Raw genomic sequence first — 17,288 nt, 5'->3', positions numbered from 1 at the left:
GGACAAGCCCCAAAAGGTGCAAAATTTTGTAAGAATGCAGTATATTCGTAATCATGAAATATGCAAATCCCTTCATAAGCAAGTACACCATATTTTCACCCTTGTTATTTCAATCGATGAAATAAAGCCGACGAAGGGTTGAAGCTCTGAGCGAAGTAGTCGATCTCAAATTTCCGACGTGCATTGAGTACTCGCAGGGCGCAAACCATGCAGCATAAGCGGCTATCGTCATCATTATTCTCTTTGTATATTCGGTCGGCATTCTCCTCCTCCTATATATATGATCACAATCATTATCATCAACAATCTCCATCTCAGCATTATTCTCTTGGTAGATTCGGTCGGCATTCTCCTCCTCCGGTATATATGATCACAATCATTATCATCAACAATCTCCATCTCAGAGCGCTCTTGCCCTCGGGCATGGGAGCGCGACCGAGATCCGACATGATTACGATCGCGTAGCTCCTGCGATTGCTCTGGCAGCAGTTCAAGGTTCGGGTTATGGGCAAGCTTTGTCTGCCTCCAATCTCGAGAGGGTTCCGTATCTCTGCGAACCGCGGGTTGCAGTGCGGTATAGGTCTCGCCTGTTTCTCATGCTCTGAACCGCACTTGTCGTATGATGTAGCACGTGCGCATGACAGTCGATCTTACAATGTGGGACTGCTCCTGGGTCGGGCACACCTTGAGAGGCCCTTGTTTCAACACGTATGGTGTCCGTAATCTCCTGGGTGTACGCGCATAAAAAATGCAATACTCAGCTATCTAACCAGCGCCTTATACAAGCTGCAAGCACTTGAACTGCATGGATGCTCACACTAAGGGACGAAAATTTCAATATTATAATAGCCTTGAATGACACATTGTTATTTGTGATTATTAAATTAAATTATGGGGTCTTACGTGCCAAAACTAAGATCTGATTATGAGGCACACCGTAGTCGGGGACTCCGGAAATTTGGACCACCTGGGGTTCTTTAACGTGCACCCAAATCTAGGTACACGGGTGTTTACGCATTTCGCCTTCCATCGCAATGCGGCCGCCGTGGCCGGGATTCGATCCCGCCACCTCGTGCTTAGCAGCCCAACACCATAGCCACTAAGCAACCACAGCGGGTTATTCGCGTTTATACGATAGATATGAGTGAACGGGAAACGTTCAGGCCTCAATGCTGGGCAGGACCGTGTCGGATGATGAGCATCCGTTTTCCATCGCTGAGAAGTGTGGAAGTATCGCCGGTTGCGAGCCACGTGACGAACTGCATGAATGAGTTACCACATGAGCGTAGGTCACGTGGACGGGTTATTGTTTATTAAATGATGTAATACCTGGGAAAGTTGGTCCCCGAAGAACCGGGCACATAAATATCACCAATAAGTCCAGGCGAAGAAAAAGTAAGCGACGCAACAAGTTACAACATTCTCCGATCCTGTGCGGATCACGTGCGAGGGAGCAGGTGCACAATAGCAGTGCGCCTGTCTTGCTATTGGCGTTCGCGAGAAGTGTACACCAAGCGGACAACGTGCTTATGTTGATGAGCAGAAATACGCAGCCTTATCCTGAAGTTTACGTAAAGGTGTGTGTCTGAACAAAGCTGCCGATCGTGCTTCTGGTGGCGCCCTTGCGGCATTTTAGGCGTAATTTAAGCCACGGAGAAGGACGAAGACAGTTACCGTCGTCTTCGGCAGCTATAAAGTCCTTATCAAGTCGTGGGATGAATACTCCATGGTCGCGGGGTTCAGGTCTGGTCACGCGTTCGCAGCCTTGCAGTCGAAAGGATGCGAAGAGGTTCGTAAGTTTAGCGTGACGGCCGTAACGCTTTAGAGACCTCAAAATTTCGGCGTCAACAGTTGCGAGTTATTATAATGACAAATACCTCAATTTGGCACGCCTACGTGTTCGCTTGTCCTATAGATGCCGTAAGTGCAGTAATTTGTTCCGGTTGCCTGTAAGAAATGATTAACTAAATGCCTACATTGAAATAACTCTGGTGTAAACGATGTAATGCACAGGTTTCATTTCACGGCTGTGGAGAATACTTTGATTTACTGCCAGTGATATTTGCCTTGCGCGGCCGAACAACGAAGGGGCAACCAGTGTCTCAGCCGAAACCCCCCAACCTTTCTTCGCCGTATTCTAACATTCAAACATTGCTGTGCAAGAAGCATCTCGTTGCGTGTTGACGTGTCAGCTGCTGACAGACTCCTGTGATATGTGTTGAGCAAACACAGCCTTGCAGTATCGACCTGTAGAGTGAAACTGATGACGCGATATGGCGGGTGAACAGATGGTCGTATGATATGACCAACGGTTACAAGGGGCCAGCATCGGTGACCTATAGTGTTTAAGCCGAAGTTAACGTCAAGATCCATGTATTATGAGATTGTAACCTTAAAAACGTGCACATGCATTCAACTTTGAAAGCTTATTGAAAGACCTTAGAGTAACTACTAACATTTACATATAATACCGATACACTACTGCTTTCATGATAAAATATTGACCGAGGCCGTCATCTTAGAATTTACAAGCCGGTGTGAGATGTGAGATTCCTCACTTGCAAACCCCACCGACGATGCCAATAGAAGTAGAGTAAGTAGACACAGTGTACACGAGCTATAGTAAAACAACGTTGCACGTGAAATGCTTGGAAGCCGACTTCGCGGCGAATCCTACTGTGTCGTCATCCAGTGTATATAGTACATGAACTGAACTGAATTATGCGTAAACGGGAGCGACAAGTGTGCTTGATTCTCCCAGCTAAGCGACAGGCTCGTTCGCACTCAAATTTTTTGATAGAGATAGTTGCACTTCGTGATGCATGCAGTTTGATTTCATGCTTCCGTCCATTATAGTTGCGTGCTTAATTCAGAATAAATGAGCACGCCTTGTCTACGGCAACGGCTGACAAAAAATAAATAAATAGAAATAAATAAATGTCTAATCTGCGGGAGCGTGACGGTGCTGCCATCTCGCACTGGAATGGCAAAACAACGCGAGTACCATGTTCACAGACGTCACCATCGTTCCGGGCCAATTCTACATTTTATGCCTGACGTCGGCATTGCACGAAAACGCGTGCTTCCCGTTTATTCTGGGCAAAACAGGCAAGTGTAATGCGCCCAAACAGGGTGTTACACTGCATGAGTCACAAAATACCATCTCAGAGCGAAATTCGAACGCGAGCAGTATACCGTGATTTACAGTCGGAAGAATCATGCACAAATGACACTTTCACTTAATTAACACGCGGAATAAGACGGGCGCGCGTCACCGCGAAGGGAACGCCCGCTGGTGCCGCGCGCGATAGATCGATGGCTTATGACCTGCCTTTTCGCGAGAGTATTCGTACAAATTTGCCATAGGCAGTATAGGCACCCTGTGCGTTCAACGCATGCTGAGCTCGCGGAACTTCTTGGCAGTCGATGCACTCGTACACAACAAGTATATGTTCAGCGCTTAAGGTATGGGTTCTCGAGGAAGTCGAGCATGTAGATGTATCCGAGAGAGTAGAGCTTCCTTCGGTTGCGCAAATTCAGTGGCGGGTATTCGGCGTCCGCCTTGTACACCTTGAGAGTCGGCTCGGCTTCGGCTTCGGCCAGCGTGTCCTCCTCCAGACTCAGCGCGGCATTACGGCCGAGGTAGGCCGGGTAGTCCGGCAGGCGCACGTACGCGTTGTGCTTTTGGCGGAAGCTCGAGCTCTGAGCCGTGAGCCGCTCGCGCCTCCTGTGGTGCACCTGCAGGATAAAGGGACATTCTGTTTAAGCTCTTAGTGCTCAAATAACGTGAAACTCGCGACCAGCAAAGTCCAATCAAATTTCAATAGAAAATGTTGAGATTATCTGTGGTGGTATAAGTGGGAAGTACATAGAAGGATTCGCCAGGGACAGAGTGTTATAACTCTGGAGCAATAGATCTCTTAACTTAAATCTATTCCCGCAGTCTCTCTCGTAAGACTCGCACCCGATTCACTGTTCCGAGAGGACACGACAAAAGGAGCGATAGGAAAAACTGTACGTCGGGCTAGCTATAGGGTAATTGCCTACACGACCATTACTGATGTCTCACACATTAGCGACCTCATAGACTCCGTGCTTCCTGGACAGGACAAGCACGTATCACGGACACACCCACAAGGGGCTTCTTTTCGGTTATCCATCCAGGGTATTTCTACAAATGAGCTGCCAGAACGCCCACAAGTGGCTTTTAGTAGTTTCAGCACCGCCTTAATACGGATTATGATGAATATGACGGTAAGGTCTTGGGGAAAGAGTCCAACCTACCGGCAGGTGAGGTTGTGGCGGCAGAAGCACCAGTGGTCGGTGGTGGTGGTGAACGGCATGGTGCAGGTGCTGCACTGTGACGTATGTCTTGTGCCCCGGTGCCCGGGCAAATGCGGGAATGTGTCCCGTCGTGATGAGTACCGGCACATGGTGGTTCGTCTCCCTGTGGAGCTGGTAGCCGTACGAAGTGCTAATCGAGGAGGCGGCTGCGTGATGGCCTCTCGGAGTGCCAGCTGCAGCTCCAGGCGCGACGGTGGCGCCTTGTGCCACCTTGACCGGCGGGTGGTGGATGACCACGTACGTCTGCACCTCCTGCGATAGACAGAAGGAAGGAAAGACTGCGCTTTATTTAATATGCCGAGTAAGGCGGACGTCACAGCACTTTTACGCTCGAGCGACCACAGGGGCCTGCCAACAGGGGCCTATAAGAGTCACTGAGTTGATTGACTTACTTTAAAGATCCCGCGGGACTTTCTCGTTTTCGCAAACTACGATAACAAGTGTCTGAGCAGCAAGAAGGAATACCCCCAAGTCTGATGTCCGAAAGCGCTAGCGCACTAACGTAACGACGCTTTTACCGTATTTAACTGCTTGCAGCGTGGTCTTACTCGATTTAATTTGACAAGGACTGTGCCCACGTTCCACCGACGTGCAGGCTGTGCTTATATTATTACGCCATGACGAAGAGAAAGAGAGAGAGAAGAAGAAAGGGGAAAGACAGGGGGGTTAACCAGATGGGAAGATCCGGTTTGCTACCCTACGCTGGGGAGAGAGGGGAGGGGAAGACATCATCATCATCATCATCATCATCAGCCTGATTACGCCCACTGCAGGGCAAAGGCCTCTCCCATACTTCTCCAACTACCCCGGTCATGTACTAATTGTGGCCATGTTGACCCTCCAAACTTCCTAATCTCATCTGCCCACCTAACTTTCTGTCGCCCCCTGCTACGCTTCCCTTCCCTCGGAATCCAGTCCGTAACCCTTAATGACCATCGGTTATCTTCCCTCCTCATTACATGTCCTGCCCATGCCCATTTCTTTTTCTTGATTTCAACTAAGATGTCATTAACGCGCGTTTGTTCCCTCACCCAATCTGCTCTTTTCTTATCCCTTAACGTTACACCTATCATTTTTCTTTCCATAGCTCGTTGCGTCGTCCTCAATTTAAGTAGAACCCTTTTCGTAAGCCTCCAGGTTTCTGCCCCATACGTGAGTACTGGTAAGACACAGCTGTTATACACTTTTCTCTTGAGGGATAATGGCAACCTGCTGTTCATGATCTGCGAATGCCTGCCAAACGCACCCCAGCCCATTCTTATTCTTCTGATTATTTCACTCTCATGATCTGGATCAGCAGTCACTACCTGTCCTAAGTAGATGTATTCTCTTACCACTTCCAGTGCCTCGCTACCTATCGTAAACTGCTGTTCCTTTCCGAGACTGTTAAACATTACTTTAGTTTTCTGCAGATTCATTTTTAGTCCCACCCTTCTGCTCTGCCTCTCCAGATCAGTGAGCATGCATTGCAGTTGGTCCCCTGAGTTACTAAGCAAGGCAATATCATCAGCGAAGCGCAAGTTACTAAGGTATTCTCCATTTACTCTTATCCCCAATTCTTCCCAATCCAGGTCTCTGAATACCTCCTGTAAACACGCTGTGAATAGCATTGGAGAGATCGTATCTCCCTGCCTGACGCCTTTCTTTATTGGGATTTTGTTGCTTTCTTTATGGAGGAGTACAGTGGCTGTGGAGCCGCTATAGATATCTTTCAGTATTTTTACATACGGCTCGTCTACACCCTGATTCCGCAATGCCTCCATGACTGCTGAGGTTTCGACTGAATCAAACGCTTTCTCGTAATCAATGAAAGCTATATATAATGGTTGGTTATATTCCGCACATTTCTCTATCACCTGATTGATAGTGTGAATATGATCTATTGTTGAGTAGCCTTTACGGAATCCTGCCTGGTCCTTTGGTTGACGGAAGTCTAAGGTGTTCCGGATTCTATTTGCAATTACCTTAGTAAATACTTTGTAGGCAACGGACAGTAAGCTGATCGGTCTATAATTTTTCAAGTCTTTGGCGTCGCCTTTCTTATGGATTAGGATTATGTTAGCGTTCTTCCAAGATTCCGGTACGCTCGAGGTCTTGAGGCATTGCGTATAGAGGCTGGCCAGTTTTTCTAGAACAATCTGCCCACCATCCTTCAGCAAATCTGCTGTTACCTGATCCTCCCCAGCTACCTTCCCCCTTTGCATAGCTCCCAAGGCTTTCTTTACTTCTTCCGGCGTTACTTCTGGGATATCGAATTCCTCTAGATTATTCTCTCTTCCATTATCATCGTGGGTGCCACTCGTACTGTATAAATCTCTATAGAACTCCTCAGCCACTTGAACTATCTCATCCATATTAGTAATGATATTGCCGGCTTTGTCTCTTAGCGCATACATCTGATTCTTGCCAATTCCTAGTTTCTTCTTCACTGCTTTTAGGCTTCCTCCGTTCCTGAGAGCTTGTTCAATTCTATCCATGTTATGCTTCCTTATGTCAGCTGTCTTACGCTTGTTGATTAACTTCGAAAGTTCTGCCAGTTCTATTCTAGCTGTAGGGTTAGAGGCTTTCATACATTGGCGTTTCTTGATCAGATCTTTCGTCTCCTGCGATAGCTTACTGGTATCCTGTCTAACGGAGTTACCACCGACTTCTATTGCACACTCCTTAATGATGCCCACAAGATTGTCGTTCATTGCTTCAACACTAAGATCCTCTTCGTGGCTTAAAGCCGAATACCTGTTCTGTAGCTTGATCTGGAATTCCTCTATTTTCCCTCTTAGCGCTAACTCATTGATCGGCTTCTTATGTACCAGTTTCCTCCGTTCCCTCCTCAGGTCTAGGCTAATTCGAGTTCTTACCATCCTGTGGTCACTGCAGCGCACCTTACCGAGCACGTCCACATCTTGTATGATGCCAGGGTTAGCGCAGAGTATGAAATCTATTTCATTTCTAGTCTCGCCGTTCGGGCTCCTCCATGTCCACTTTCGGTTATTCCGCTTGCGGAAGAAGGTATTCATTATCCTCATATTATTCTGTTCTGCAAACTCTACTAATACCTCCCCCCTGCTATTCCTAGTGCCTATGCCATATTCCCCCACTGCCTTGTCTCCAGCATGCTTCTTGCCTACCTTGGCATTGAAATCGCCCATCAGTATAGTGTATTTTGTTTTCACTCTACCCATCGCCGATTCCACGTCTTCGTAGAAGCTTTCGACTTCCTGGTCATCATGACTGGATGTAGGGGCGTAGACCTGTACAACCTTCATTTTGTACCTCTTATTAAGTTTCACAACAAGACATGCCACCCTCTCGTTAATGCTATAGAATTCCTGTATGTTACCAGCTATATTCTTATTAATCAGGAATCCGACTCCTAGTTCTCGTCTCTCCGCTAAGCCCCGGTAGCACAGGACGTGCCCGCTCCTTAACACTGTATATGCTTCTTTTGGCCTCCTAACTTCACTGAGCCCTATTATATCCCATTTACTGCCCTCTAATTCTTCCAATAGCACTGCTAGACTCGCCTCACTAGATAATGTTCTTGCGTTAAACGTTGCCAGGTTCATATTCCAATGGAGCCAGGGATTCTTAGCACCCTCTGCAGCGTCGCAGGTCTGACCGCCGCCGTGGTCAGTTGCTTCGCAGCTGCTGGGGACTGAGGGCCGGGGTTTGATTGTTGTGTTCATATAGGAGGTTGTGGCCAAGTACTGCACCAGGGTGGCCAATCCTGCTCTGGTGAGGGAGTGTGTTACCGGTTCTGGTCACCGGCATCAGGCCACACTCCAGGCCTGTTTATGCAATTTTATCAACACGCGGATTTTTTTTTTTTTTTTAATTCGGTGGAAAATTGCGCGGCACCGGGATTCGAACCACGGACCTCTTGCACGCGAGGCGGGTGTTCTACCTCTACGCCACCGCCACCCCTTGGGGGAAGACAAAGTGATAGAAAAGTGGAGATACGCCATGACGAAAGTTTGCGACTGTGAAGTGGAGCATCAGTTGGCCTTCTGTATTATGCGATTGAGCTACTTATAACGCGTCTTATATATATAGAAAGGAGATTGCATGTAGTGTAACTGTTTAGGAAACTTCTAAATATAAGGTGAGTCTACATGTATGCGGCAATCACATTGCATATATTGTTTTTACCTTATCGTCGAAAAAATTCTCTTGTCGAGACATGCAGTGACTTTTTCAATCAGTACAAATTAATTAACTTCAGTATTAACCAGTAGTGAAAATTGCTGATAATGGGATTACAGATTACTTGTGTATCTTGGAAATCAGGATTACTTGTACTCGGTACCTCGGGAACAGCTTTCTTATAGCTTGAACGTCCACCTTCTTGATAAGTTGTACTTGCACCTTAATTTTCTCCTCATCCAGTTGCGTGCCTAGTCGCAGGTTCTCACATTAGGGTTATGCAGCTAAATCTGGCCACAGCGTTCGCGGAATCCCCACCCCGTTTCCAATCCGACTTCCGGTATAACTCACTAAACCAGTTTGTAACCAACGCGAAACCCTTGTCGCTTTCTCCTAAGCCGTCTTTCGCCAGTGGTCAACCGGGCCAGCCAAAACAAACGGCAGCGTCTTTCGAAACTACAGGAAGCGGAGTGCGTTTCGTGCGAATGACCATGCATTGACTGCGGAGCGGAAGCTCGACTGACTGTGACGATAACGTTCAAGGCTCGCGACTGCGCGTCGACAGGTCGCGAGGCGAGCCGCAGCGAGCGTGCGGGCGACGACTGTCCATTTTCTTACAGCCACAGCGCAAGAGTACAGAGAGGTTTGGCCGCGAGACAAGAACGCTAACTCGGGGCTGACCTTCGCGGAGACGCGTGCCGGCGAAATCGCCCTAATTGCTCGCTTGCTCTGCGAAGAGCACACAAGCGTTGAGTGCGACGACGGTGCGAGCTTGTGCGTGCGCATGCGTGTTTGCGTATTCGTACGGCTGCATTATCGTCTATAGTGGCGTCGGAAGTGTCTCCCAAGTTCGGCACCAGGGGCGTCTCGAACGCGGGGCATATAGCCCCAGTTTCTCAACAAGTGAGCGGCGATATTTAAATGTTACTACTCGTCGAAGCCGTGTCGATTGGTGTTACGTTTCGCCTACAACGCGCGGTAATGCCGGCGCGGGTGCAACGGACGCCGGGGCTTTGTTCAAAGCGGCGGACATTTTGGCCCGTTCAACGACGCCGCAACGCCTACCCGCCAAGCGTGTCCAGGCGTGTTTCAGTGCCACGTGTCTTCGTGTGTGCGTGTGTGTGTGTGTGCCCTCGCTTGTCAAAGCGCGGCAGCCGGGGAGCGGAGTTCCCCGAATGAGGGGCCTGGAGGTCTCTCGGCTCAACCGCTCGCGCCGTCGTGGGCCCCTGCTGCGCCGTCCCGTGACCTTCATCTCGTGACCTTCCCTCCTTCCCTTTTGGACCGCGACGCCGAGAGTATAAGAGCAGCTGCCCCCGGACGCCAGGGGAGAGGCTCCGATTTGTACTGTTGAGTTACGTGCTCTCCCGTCTCTCCTCTCCGGTCGACCTGACCGGCCGCTCTTTTGCTATGTTAGAATAAACAAGTTGTTCTGTTACCAGTCTTCTCATGCTTTGCCGGGACCTTCGGATGCTTCCAGTGCCCCAGGCCGCCAGGCCAACGCTACCCTTGGGGCTTGCGACCCATTGGCAATAACGGGCGTCAGCACCGAGACCCCAACAACTCGGGCCAGCGGTGCGATTCCAACATCTGGTTGCCAGCGGTGGGATCGCGACAACGGAGGCCAGCAGCGAAGAGATGCGGTTGACTGTATGCTGAGCAGCACAACGACCATCCGGGAGCAGTGCAACGAGCCCTGTGTGACGACTGGTTGCCTGCAGCGGAACGACTGCGCTGAAGTCTTGGCTGCGAGGTTTGGTGAGTGCGGGACTTTCTTCTTCTGAGTTTTGCCAGGCTTTTGTTAGTGTTAGAAACAGAGCTGGTAATTGTGGTTGTCGTTGCTACCGGGTTAGTTTGCGGCAAGACAATAGTAGGCAGTAGAGAAAGCAGCATTCAGAGCAGCCATGGATTTGAAGTCGTTGCGCAAACCGAAATTGCTGGAGCTTGCGAGAGAGTTGGGTCTGGATGTCTCAGACAAACTCAGAAAACCAGAACTGCTAAGGGCTATTCTTGAGTTAGAAGCTGAGGATGACGAGCTGTCGGAATGCCTTGAGACCATTGAGGAGAGGGAGCTTGAACTTAAAGAACAGAAAGAGAAAGATGAGCGTGAACGAAAAGAACAGAAAGAGAAAGATGAGCGTGAACTTAAAGAACAGAAAGAGAAAGATGAGCGTGAACGAAAAGAACAGAAAGAAAAAGAAGAGCGCGAACACGCTTTGGAAATGAAGCGTCTCGAGGTAGAGATGGAACGCGCTCGTAATGGAAGTCAGGCACACGGTGCAGGAGAACGAGTATTGTTCAAAATGACTGACCTGATGCGGCCGTTTAAGCTTGGAGAGGACATTGGTTTGTTCCTGGTTAACTTTGAGCGAACGTGCGAGAAGCAGGGGTTCTCTCGGGAAACGTGGCCACAGCGCTTGCTCACTTTGCTACCCGGCGAGGCGGCCGACGTAGTCGCTCGCTTGGAGAGAGAGGAGGCAGAGGATTTCGACAAAGTGAAATCGAGTCTGCTAAAAAAGTACCGGCTGTCAGCGGAGGCGTTCCGTCGGAAGTTTCGGGAAAATGAGAAAGGCAGAAGTGAGTCATATACAGAGTTTGCCTACAGGCTTATGTCAAACATGCAGGAGTGGCTCAAAGAAGAGAAAGCGTTTGGTGACCACGAGAAAGTTCTGCAGTGTTTCGGGCTAGAACAGTTTTATAGTCGGTTACCTGAGAACGTGCGGTACTGGGTCTTGGATAGGCCAGACGTTAGTACGGTGGCTAGAGCCGCTGAGTTAGCCGAGGAGTTTGTGACGCGTCGGGCTCGCGGAGCTAAGGACGGTCAAAAGGGTGAATTTGGCTCCAAGTTTGAGAGGCCAAAGTTCACGCCCATGAGAGCAAAGGGGGACACACGTAGTTCGGATGCGAGTGAAAGCAGTCCGACCGAACGTAAGGAGACGGCGGCAGCCGAAGCCGAACGCAGAAAGCGGTTCGAGGCGAGGCAAGCGCGCCTGTGTTATACGTGCCAGAAGCCGGGTCACTTTTCGGCGCAGTGCCCAGAAACAAAACCAAAAGTCGTGTTTTTTTCATTAGGCAGCACTGACGAGAACATCAAGCTTCTCGAGCCTTACATGCGAGACCTCCTCGTGAACGGGAAAGAGTGCCGAGTGCTTCGCGATTCCGCAGCTACAATGGATGTAGTTCACCCCTCTTACGTAGAACCCGATATGTTCACGGGCGAGTGCGCATGGATCAAGCAAGCAGTGGAAGCTCATAGCGTGTGTCTGCCGGTAGCAAAAGTGCTTATTGAAGGACCTTTCGGAGCACTTGAGACGGAGGCCGCAGTGTCATCTATGCTGCCCCCCCAGTACCCGTACCTATTTTCGAACAGGTCCGATCACCTCCTGCGCGAGAAGGGGCTTTTGTTTGGTGAGGCTAGCGTTCAGGCCTTAACCAGATCGAAGGTTCGGGAGCTCGCTGCAAAGGCGGTAGTTGCGGGGCCGACGTTGTTGAACGATGAGAAAGGGTCAGAGGCGCAGCAAGCTAGTATTCAGAGCACGCCCGAACGGGATAAAATTGAGCCTGTAGCGTTAAAGGCACCAGATACTGGAGAGGAAATTCCCGATGCGGGAAAGTTAGAAGAGCTTCCGGTCGAGCTTCCGGGACTAGGCTCAGTGACAAACAGGAAAGACGCCGATCAAGTCATTAGTGACTTAATAAGTAAAGCATCGCTGTCGCCTGAGCAGAAAACAGAACTACACCAGCTCTTACAAGAGTTTCAAGGTCTGTTCTCTGAGAGGCCTGGTAGGACTTCTGTCCTTACTCATGACATAGAACTTACCTCCCCAGAGCCAGTACGATCCAAGGCGTACCGGGTGTCACCCCGCCAGAGCGATATTATGGAGGCTGAGGTAAAGAAAATGCTACAGCTCGGTGTTATTGAAGCGGGTGAGAGTGATTATACCTCCCCTTTGATTTTAGTTGAGGTACCGGGCAAGGAACCTCGTCCTTGCGTCGACTACCGCAGGCTTAATTCCATCACTAAGGATCAAATTTATCCGATCCCTAACATCGAGGAGCGCCTTGAGAGAGTGAGTAGCGCTCAGTTTATTTCCACCCTAGATCTTGTCAGGGGTTATTGGCAGGTTCCACTTACAGAAGAGGCTAGTAGGTATGCGGCGTTCATTTCACCAATGGGGACATTCCGTCCTAAAGTTTTGAGTTTTGGTTTGAAGAACGCGCCATACTGCTTTTCAAGCCTCATGGATAAAGTGTTGCGGGGACAGCAAGAATTCGCTTTACCGTATCTAGACGACGTAGCGATATTCTCCGCATCCTGGCCTGAGCATATGGCGCACTTGCGGGCAGTGCTAACCCGCCTGCGCGATGCGGGCTTGACAGTCAAGGCTCCCAAGTGCCAGTTAGCACAGGCCGAGGTTGTCTACCTCGGACACGTGATTGGTCGGGGTCGACGCCGCCCCTCTGAAATAAAGGTGGCCGCTGTGCGAGACTTCCCGCAACCGCGTACGAAGACCGATATTCGGTCGTTCTTAGGTGTCGCCGGCTACTATCAGAGGTACATCCCCAGGTACTCTGATATCGCGGCTCCCTTGACGGATGCTCTAAGAAAGACAGAGCCGCAAACAGTCGTCTGGGATGAGACGAAGGAAAGAGCTTTTAGCGCCCTAAAGAGCGCCCTAACAAGCCAGCCTGTGCTACGATCGCCCGACTACACAAAAGGGTTCGTTGTTCAGTGTGATGCTAGTGAGCGAGGCATGGGCGTTGTACTGTGCCAACGGGAAAATGGAGAAGTAGAACACCCCGTCCTGTATGCTAGTCGTAAGCTGACCAGTCGTGAGCAGGCGTATAGCGCCACCGAGAAAGAGTGTGCGTGTATCGTGTGGGCCGTTCAGAAATTGTCATGTTACCTAGCCGGCTCGAGGTTTATCATTGAAACGGATCACTGCCCTCTCCAATGGCTGCAGACCATCTCTCCCAAAAATGGCCGCCTCCTGCGCTGGAGCCTCGCTTTGCAACAATATTCCTTTGAGGTGCGTTACAAAAAGGGGAGTCTCAACGGTAACGCCGATGGCTTAAGTCGAAGCCCCTAACGTGGGAATCAGCCTCAAAATTGCTTGTTACTGATGTTTTTCTTCCTGAGGCAGGATTTTTAACCTATTGCTTTTGTGTAGTGTTTCAAAGTGATGATGTGCTTTCTAGTGCAATTTTTCGATTTGTGGACGCGTTCTGAGTGCTGCTAAACTACTGTAAGGAACTAGGCAGCAGTAAAAAAAGGGGAAAGAGCCTGGCAGGGCTTAGTGAGGGTTGTGCCGTGCTTGCTGACTGAGCGGTTGACTTTTGGCGTGGTTCTAACGCTTGCCGGAAACGAGAACAAAAATGTCAACTCTCCCGAAGTCACTTTGCAGTGTCCTGTGTGCACCTGAACGTGAGAACGAGGCCCTCTCTGTGCGCTGCGCTCAAGAAACGCCCAAGGACGCCTAACTTCGGTTATGAGCATCATCGAGCGACATCCCTCCGGACAGCGGATGCAGTCCCCTGACCTTCGGGATCTCCTTCCCCCGGCGGGGCGGTCTGTTACGTTTCGCCTACAACGCGCGGTAATGCCGGCGCGGGTGCAACGGACGCCGGGGCTTTGTTCAAAGCGGCGGACATTTTGGCCCGTTCAACGACGCCGCAACGCCTACCCGCCAAGCGTGTCCAGGCGTGTTTCAGTGCCACGTGTCTTCGTGTGTGCGTGTGTGTGTGTGTGCCCTCGCTTGTCAAAGCGCGGCAGCCGGGGAGCGGAGTTCCCCGAATGAGGGGCCTGGAGGTCTCTCGGCTCAACCGCTCGCGCCGTCGTGGGCCCCTGCTGCGCCGTCCCGTGACCTTCATCTCGTGACCTTCCCTCCTTCCCTTTTGGACCGCGACGCCGAGAGTATAAGAGCAGCTGCCCCCGGACGCCAGGGGAGAGGCTCCGATTTGTACTGTTGAGTTACGTGCTCTCCCGTCTCTCCTCTCCGGTCGACCTGACCGGCCGCTCTTTTGCTATGTTAGAATAAACAAGTTGTTCTGTTACCAGTCTTCTCATGCTTTGCCGGGACCTTCGGATGCTTCCAGTGCCCCAGGCCGCCAGGCCAACGCTACCCTTGGGGCTTGCGACCCATTGGCAATAACGGGCGTCAGCACCGAGACCCCAACAACTCGGGCCAGCGGTGCGATTCCAACATTGGGTACGTCTGTCTTGCTCGATAATAAGAAGCGCGACACTATTGCTTAAGTGATGCTTTGTTCAACCCATATTGATGTTTCTTTTTTGGTATTTTCATTTAATCTGCTGTGTATTTACCTGTGGTTATCTTATCTAGTTAAAAAAAAAATAGGACATAGCATTTTTTGTGACCTCATACCACGTGATCTGGAATATAAATAATGTAGGCAGGTATACACCTGTCGTTTCCTGCGGACTCATTAATTTGTTAAGAATGAGAGTGGTTCGGGAGCATACAAGAAATAATACAGAGACATGGCAATAATAAGATGCATAGTGCGAAATGTAAGCCACAGTGAGGCGTGTAGACGTACCCGTGCTCGGGGCGCATGCGCCTGAACTAATGCCTTGGGATCCTGTAGGGCCAGAAAGGCAGTCGTCAGCGCCATGACGCATACCGCCTGAAATGAAAAAAAAAAAAAAAAAAATGTAAGGGACGTGGTACAGTTCACGCAAGGGCACAGTGACGTTGTCGGGAGTAGGGTTGCGTTGCAAGAGCACTCGTGTGACAAGTATCGTAGGCGGAACGCACGCTTTTATTCCTCTCGATTTCGTTACTGTCGTTCTGATACGTCACCGAGAGAAACCGATTATGCATGCATCCTTGCTGAAATTCTAGAAAACTTCACTGTGTCCCAGCACCACTGCCTGTACAGTGTTGTGAGAAGTACGTGGTACATGTCGCTTTCAACATTGATAAATTCAGATAATGTACACTCGAAGGCGCATTTATTGGAAGGATGCACTAGGTGGAAGAATTAAACAATGTAGCCAAGAGACATATATATATGTTGTAGAAAAACGGAAAAGCGGACGAATTGGAAACTACACATTTTTTTTTTTCACAGCGCACAAATTAACAAAGACAACAAAAAGAGAACGGGACGAGCGCTCGTTGGTGCAGCGCTTCTCAGCTGACAAATTCTATGCGTGCACTGTGCACAAGCAACGTGTATCCGTCGAGCGTGCCGTGACGTCCCTGCATTATCTATTTTTCAAAATGTAATGTGCATTCGCGTGATTGCGTGGACAAGTTAGTTTGTCAGTGCATGCTTATTACCGTTTAAGGAATACTGTGTGAATACGACAGTGGCAGCGCTTGTAGCAACATCTTGCGACGCTTTGTCCAGCTAACTCGTCGTATCGCAAGACGACTGCGCGTTAACGATCCTGTCTCTGTACCGACGCTTTACATCCGCGGTTAAGTAGCATATAGTAAGTCACTGCGGTAATAGCCATCTTTGTATGCTCTCCGCTTAAACTTTGCGTCACAAGATGCCACCACGCCAGAGTCGTCTGCCGTCTATCTCTCTTTTATGCACTTTAAATCTAAAGACTTAAGAGGAAGCTTTAGCTATGTTTTGAATTTTTGATTTAAGTCGTCAATTTTTTACTAAAGATGCGCAAAAATCGCAAATTTTCAGAAAACGAAACTATCAAGTTTACAACTCCGTAACTTAGCAATGAAAAATGATATCTCAATTTCGTGAATTGCTTCTCATGGTATATCTTAAGCGGACAAAATTGATATGTTACACATGAATCTCAAGAAATTTAGTAATGTGTAAATACAGCTTTCGCAGAACCGTAGTAAACAACGTAACAAACCCACGTAAGATATAAAATTATATATCGAATTTGTGCGCTTTGAATGATCTAACGGATGTCGTTTAAAGAACCGTGATATCGGTTTTTTTTCGGTTTAACTATTTTTTTTTGTAAACTGCGTGCTTCTATCTTTTTCTAACTTCCGAATTTTTGAAAATTCATTCAACAAAATGTAGACCCTAAATCGAAAATCCGCTTCAAACAGTCACTAGGATTTCGCTTTCTCTCTCAAATGCAACAAATTTCATTAAAATCGGTCCAGAGGTTATCTCGAAAAAGCGTTTTCGCGTTTTACATGTATTTGAATAGGGCGCGTCGGAGCTGGGCCCTAGCTAAAGCTTGCTCTGAAGTTTAATTTGCAATTTAAATTATGTGAGTTTTTTAGCTACATACTAAGCTTTTGCAGTAAACACATCCATGTTGGTTAGTTCTCGTCATCTGCCTGTTATTTTCTGTGGACCTACGTTTTTTTTTTTTTAAGTCGTCTTATCAGAAAGTCATTTCTTGTCATTAAGCTGTAATGCCTTTACGGAACCCTGGAGACGTCGACAGCAGCGGCACAGCTGGTAGCGCCATTTTGTGACGCTCTCATATAACCCCAATTCTTTGTAGACGCTTTCATATTTCACTGTTCTCGGATGAGGGAACAAATAAATGTAAATCCAGCAGGCACTAGCGGTCGCTGCTGCCGACTCTTCTGCAGCAGCATATAGGTAGAATACATCAGCTGCCGTTACAGGTTTGTGTTGTCTAGGCGACGTCAAGAGTGAGACGATGGCACAACCAGTTAATGCTGCCCGCTCACGTCTCTCCAATATCTTTTTGCATTGCGTAAGGTGTAATACGTTTAAATGGGTTAAACCTATTATTACCTTTATCTCTATATTTTTTCGGCCAACCTTTGTACAGCAGGCAGCTGGCGGGATCGAACGATATTGACCGCAATCTT

The 17,288-nt window shown here is 48.9% G+C and overlaps 1 protein-coding gene across 1 annotated transcript in view; it reads right to left on the bottom strand.

Annotated features, from left to right (window-relative positions):
• Positions 1–1,290: 1,290 nt before the first annotated feature.
• The window catches only part of LOC126522775 (uncharacterized), a 31,217-nt gene continuing 15,219 nt past the window's right edge, over positions 1,291–17,288 (bottom strand). Inside the window, exons 2-4 of the mRNA XM_050171579.2 lie at positions 15,046–15,132; positions 4,285–4,596; positions 1,291–3,738 (exon numbers count right to left, since the gene is read on the bottom strand). Of these exons, the coding sequence (XP_050027536.1) occupies positions 3,454–3,738; positions 4,285–4,596; positions 15,046–15,132 (684 nt within the window). The 3' untranslated portion in view covers positions 1,291–3,453. The remainder of the gene's footprint in view (positions 3,739–4,284; positions 4,597–15,045; positions 15,133–17,288) is intronic.

Source organism: Dermacentor andersoni, chromosome 6 (assembly GCF_023375885.2).
Source record: "Dermacentor andersoni chromosome 6, qqDerAnde1_hic_scaffold, whole genome shotgun sequence".
Taxonomy (NCBI): Eukaryota; Metazoa; Arthropoda; class Arachnida; order Ixodida; family Ixodidae; genus Dermacentor; species Dermacentor andersoni.
Note: the sequence above shows the minus strand (reverse complement) of the source record. Positions and strands in the feature narration are given on the sequence as shown.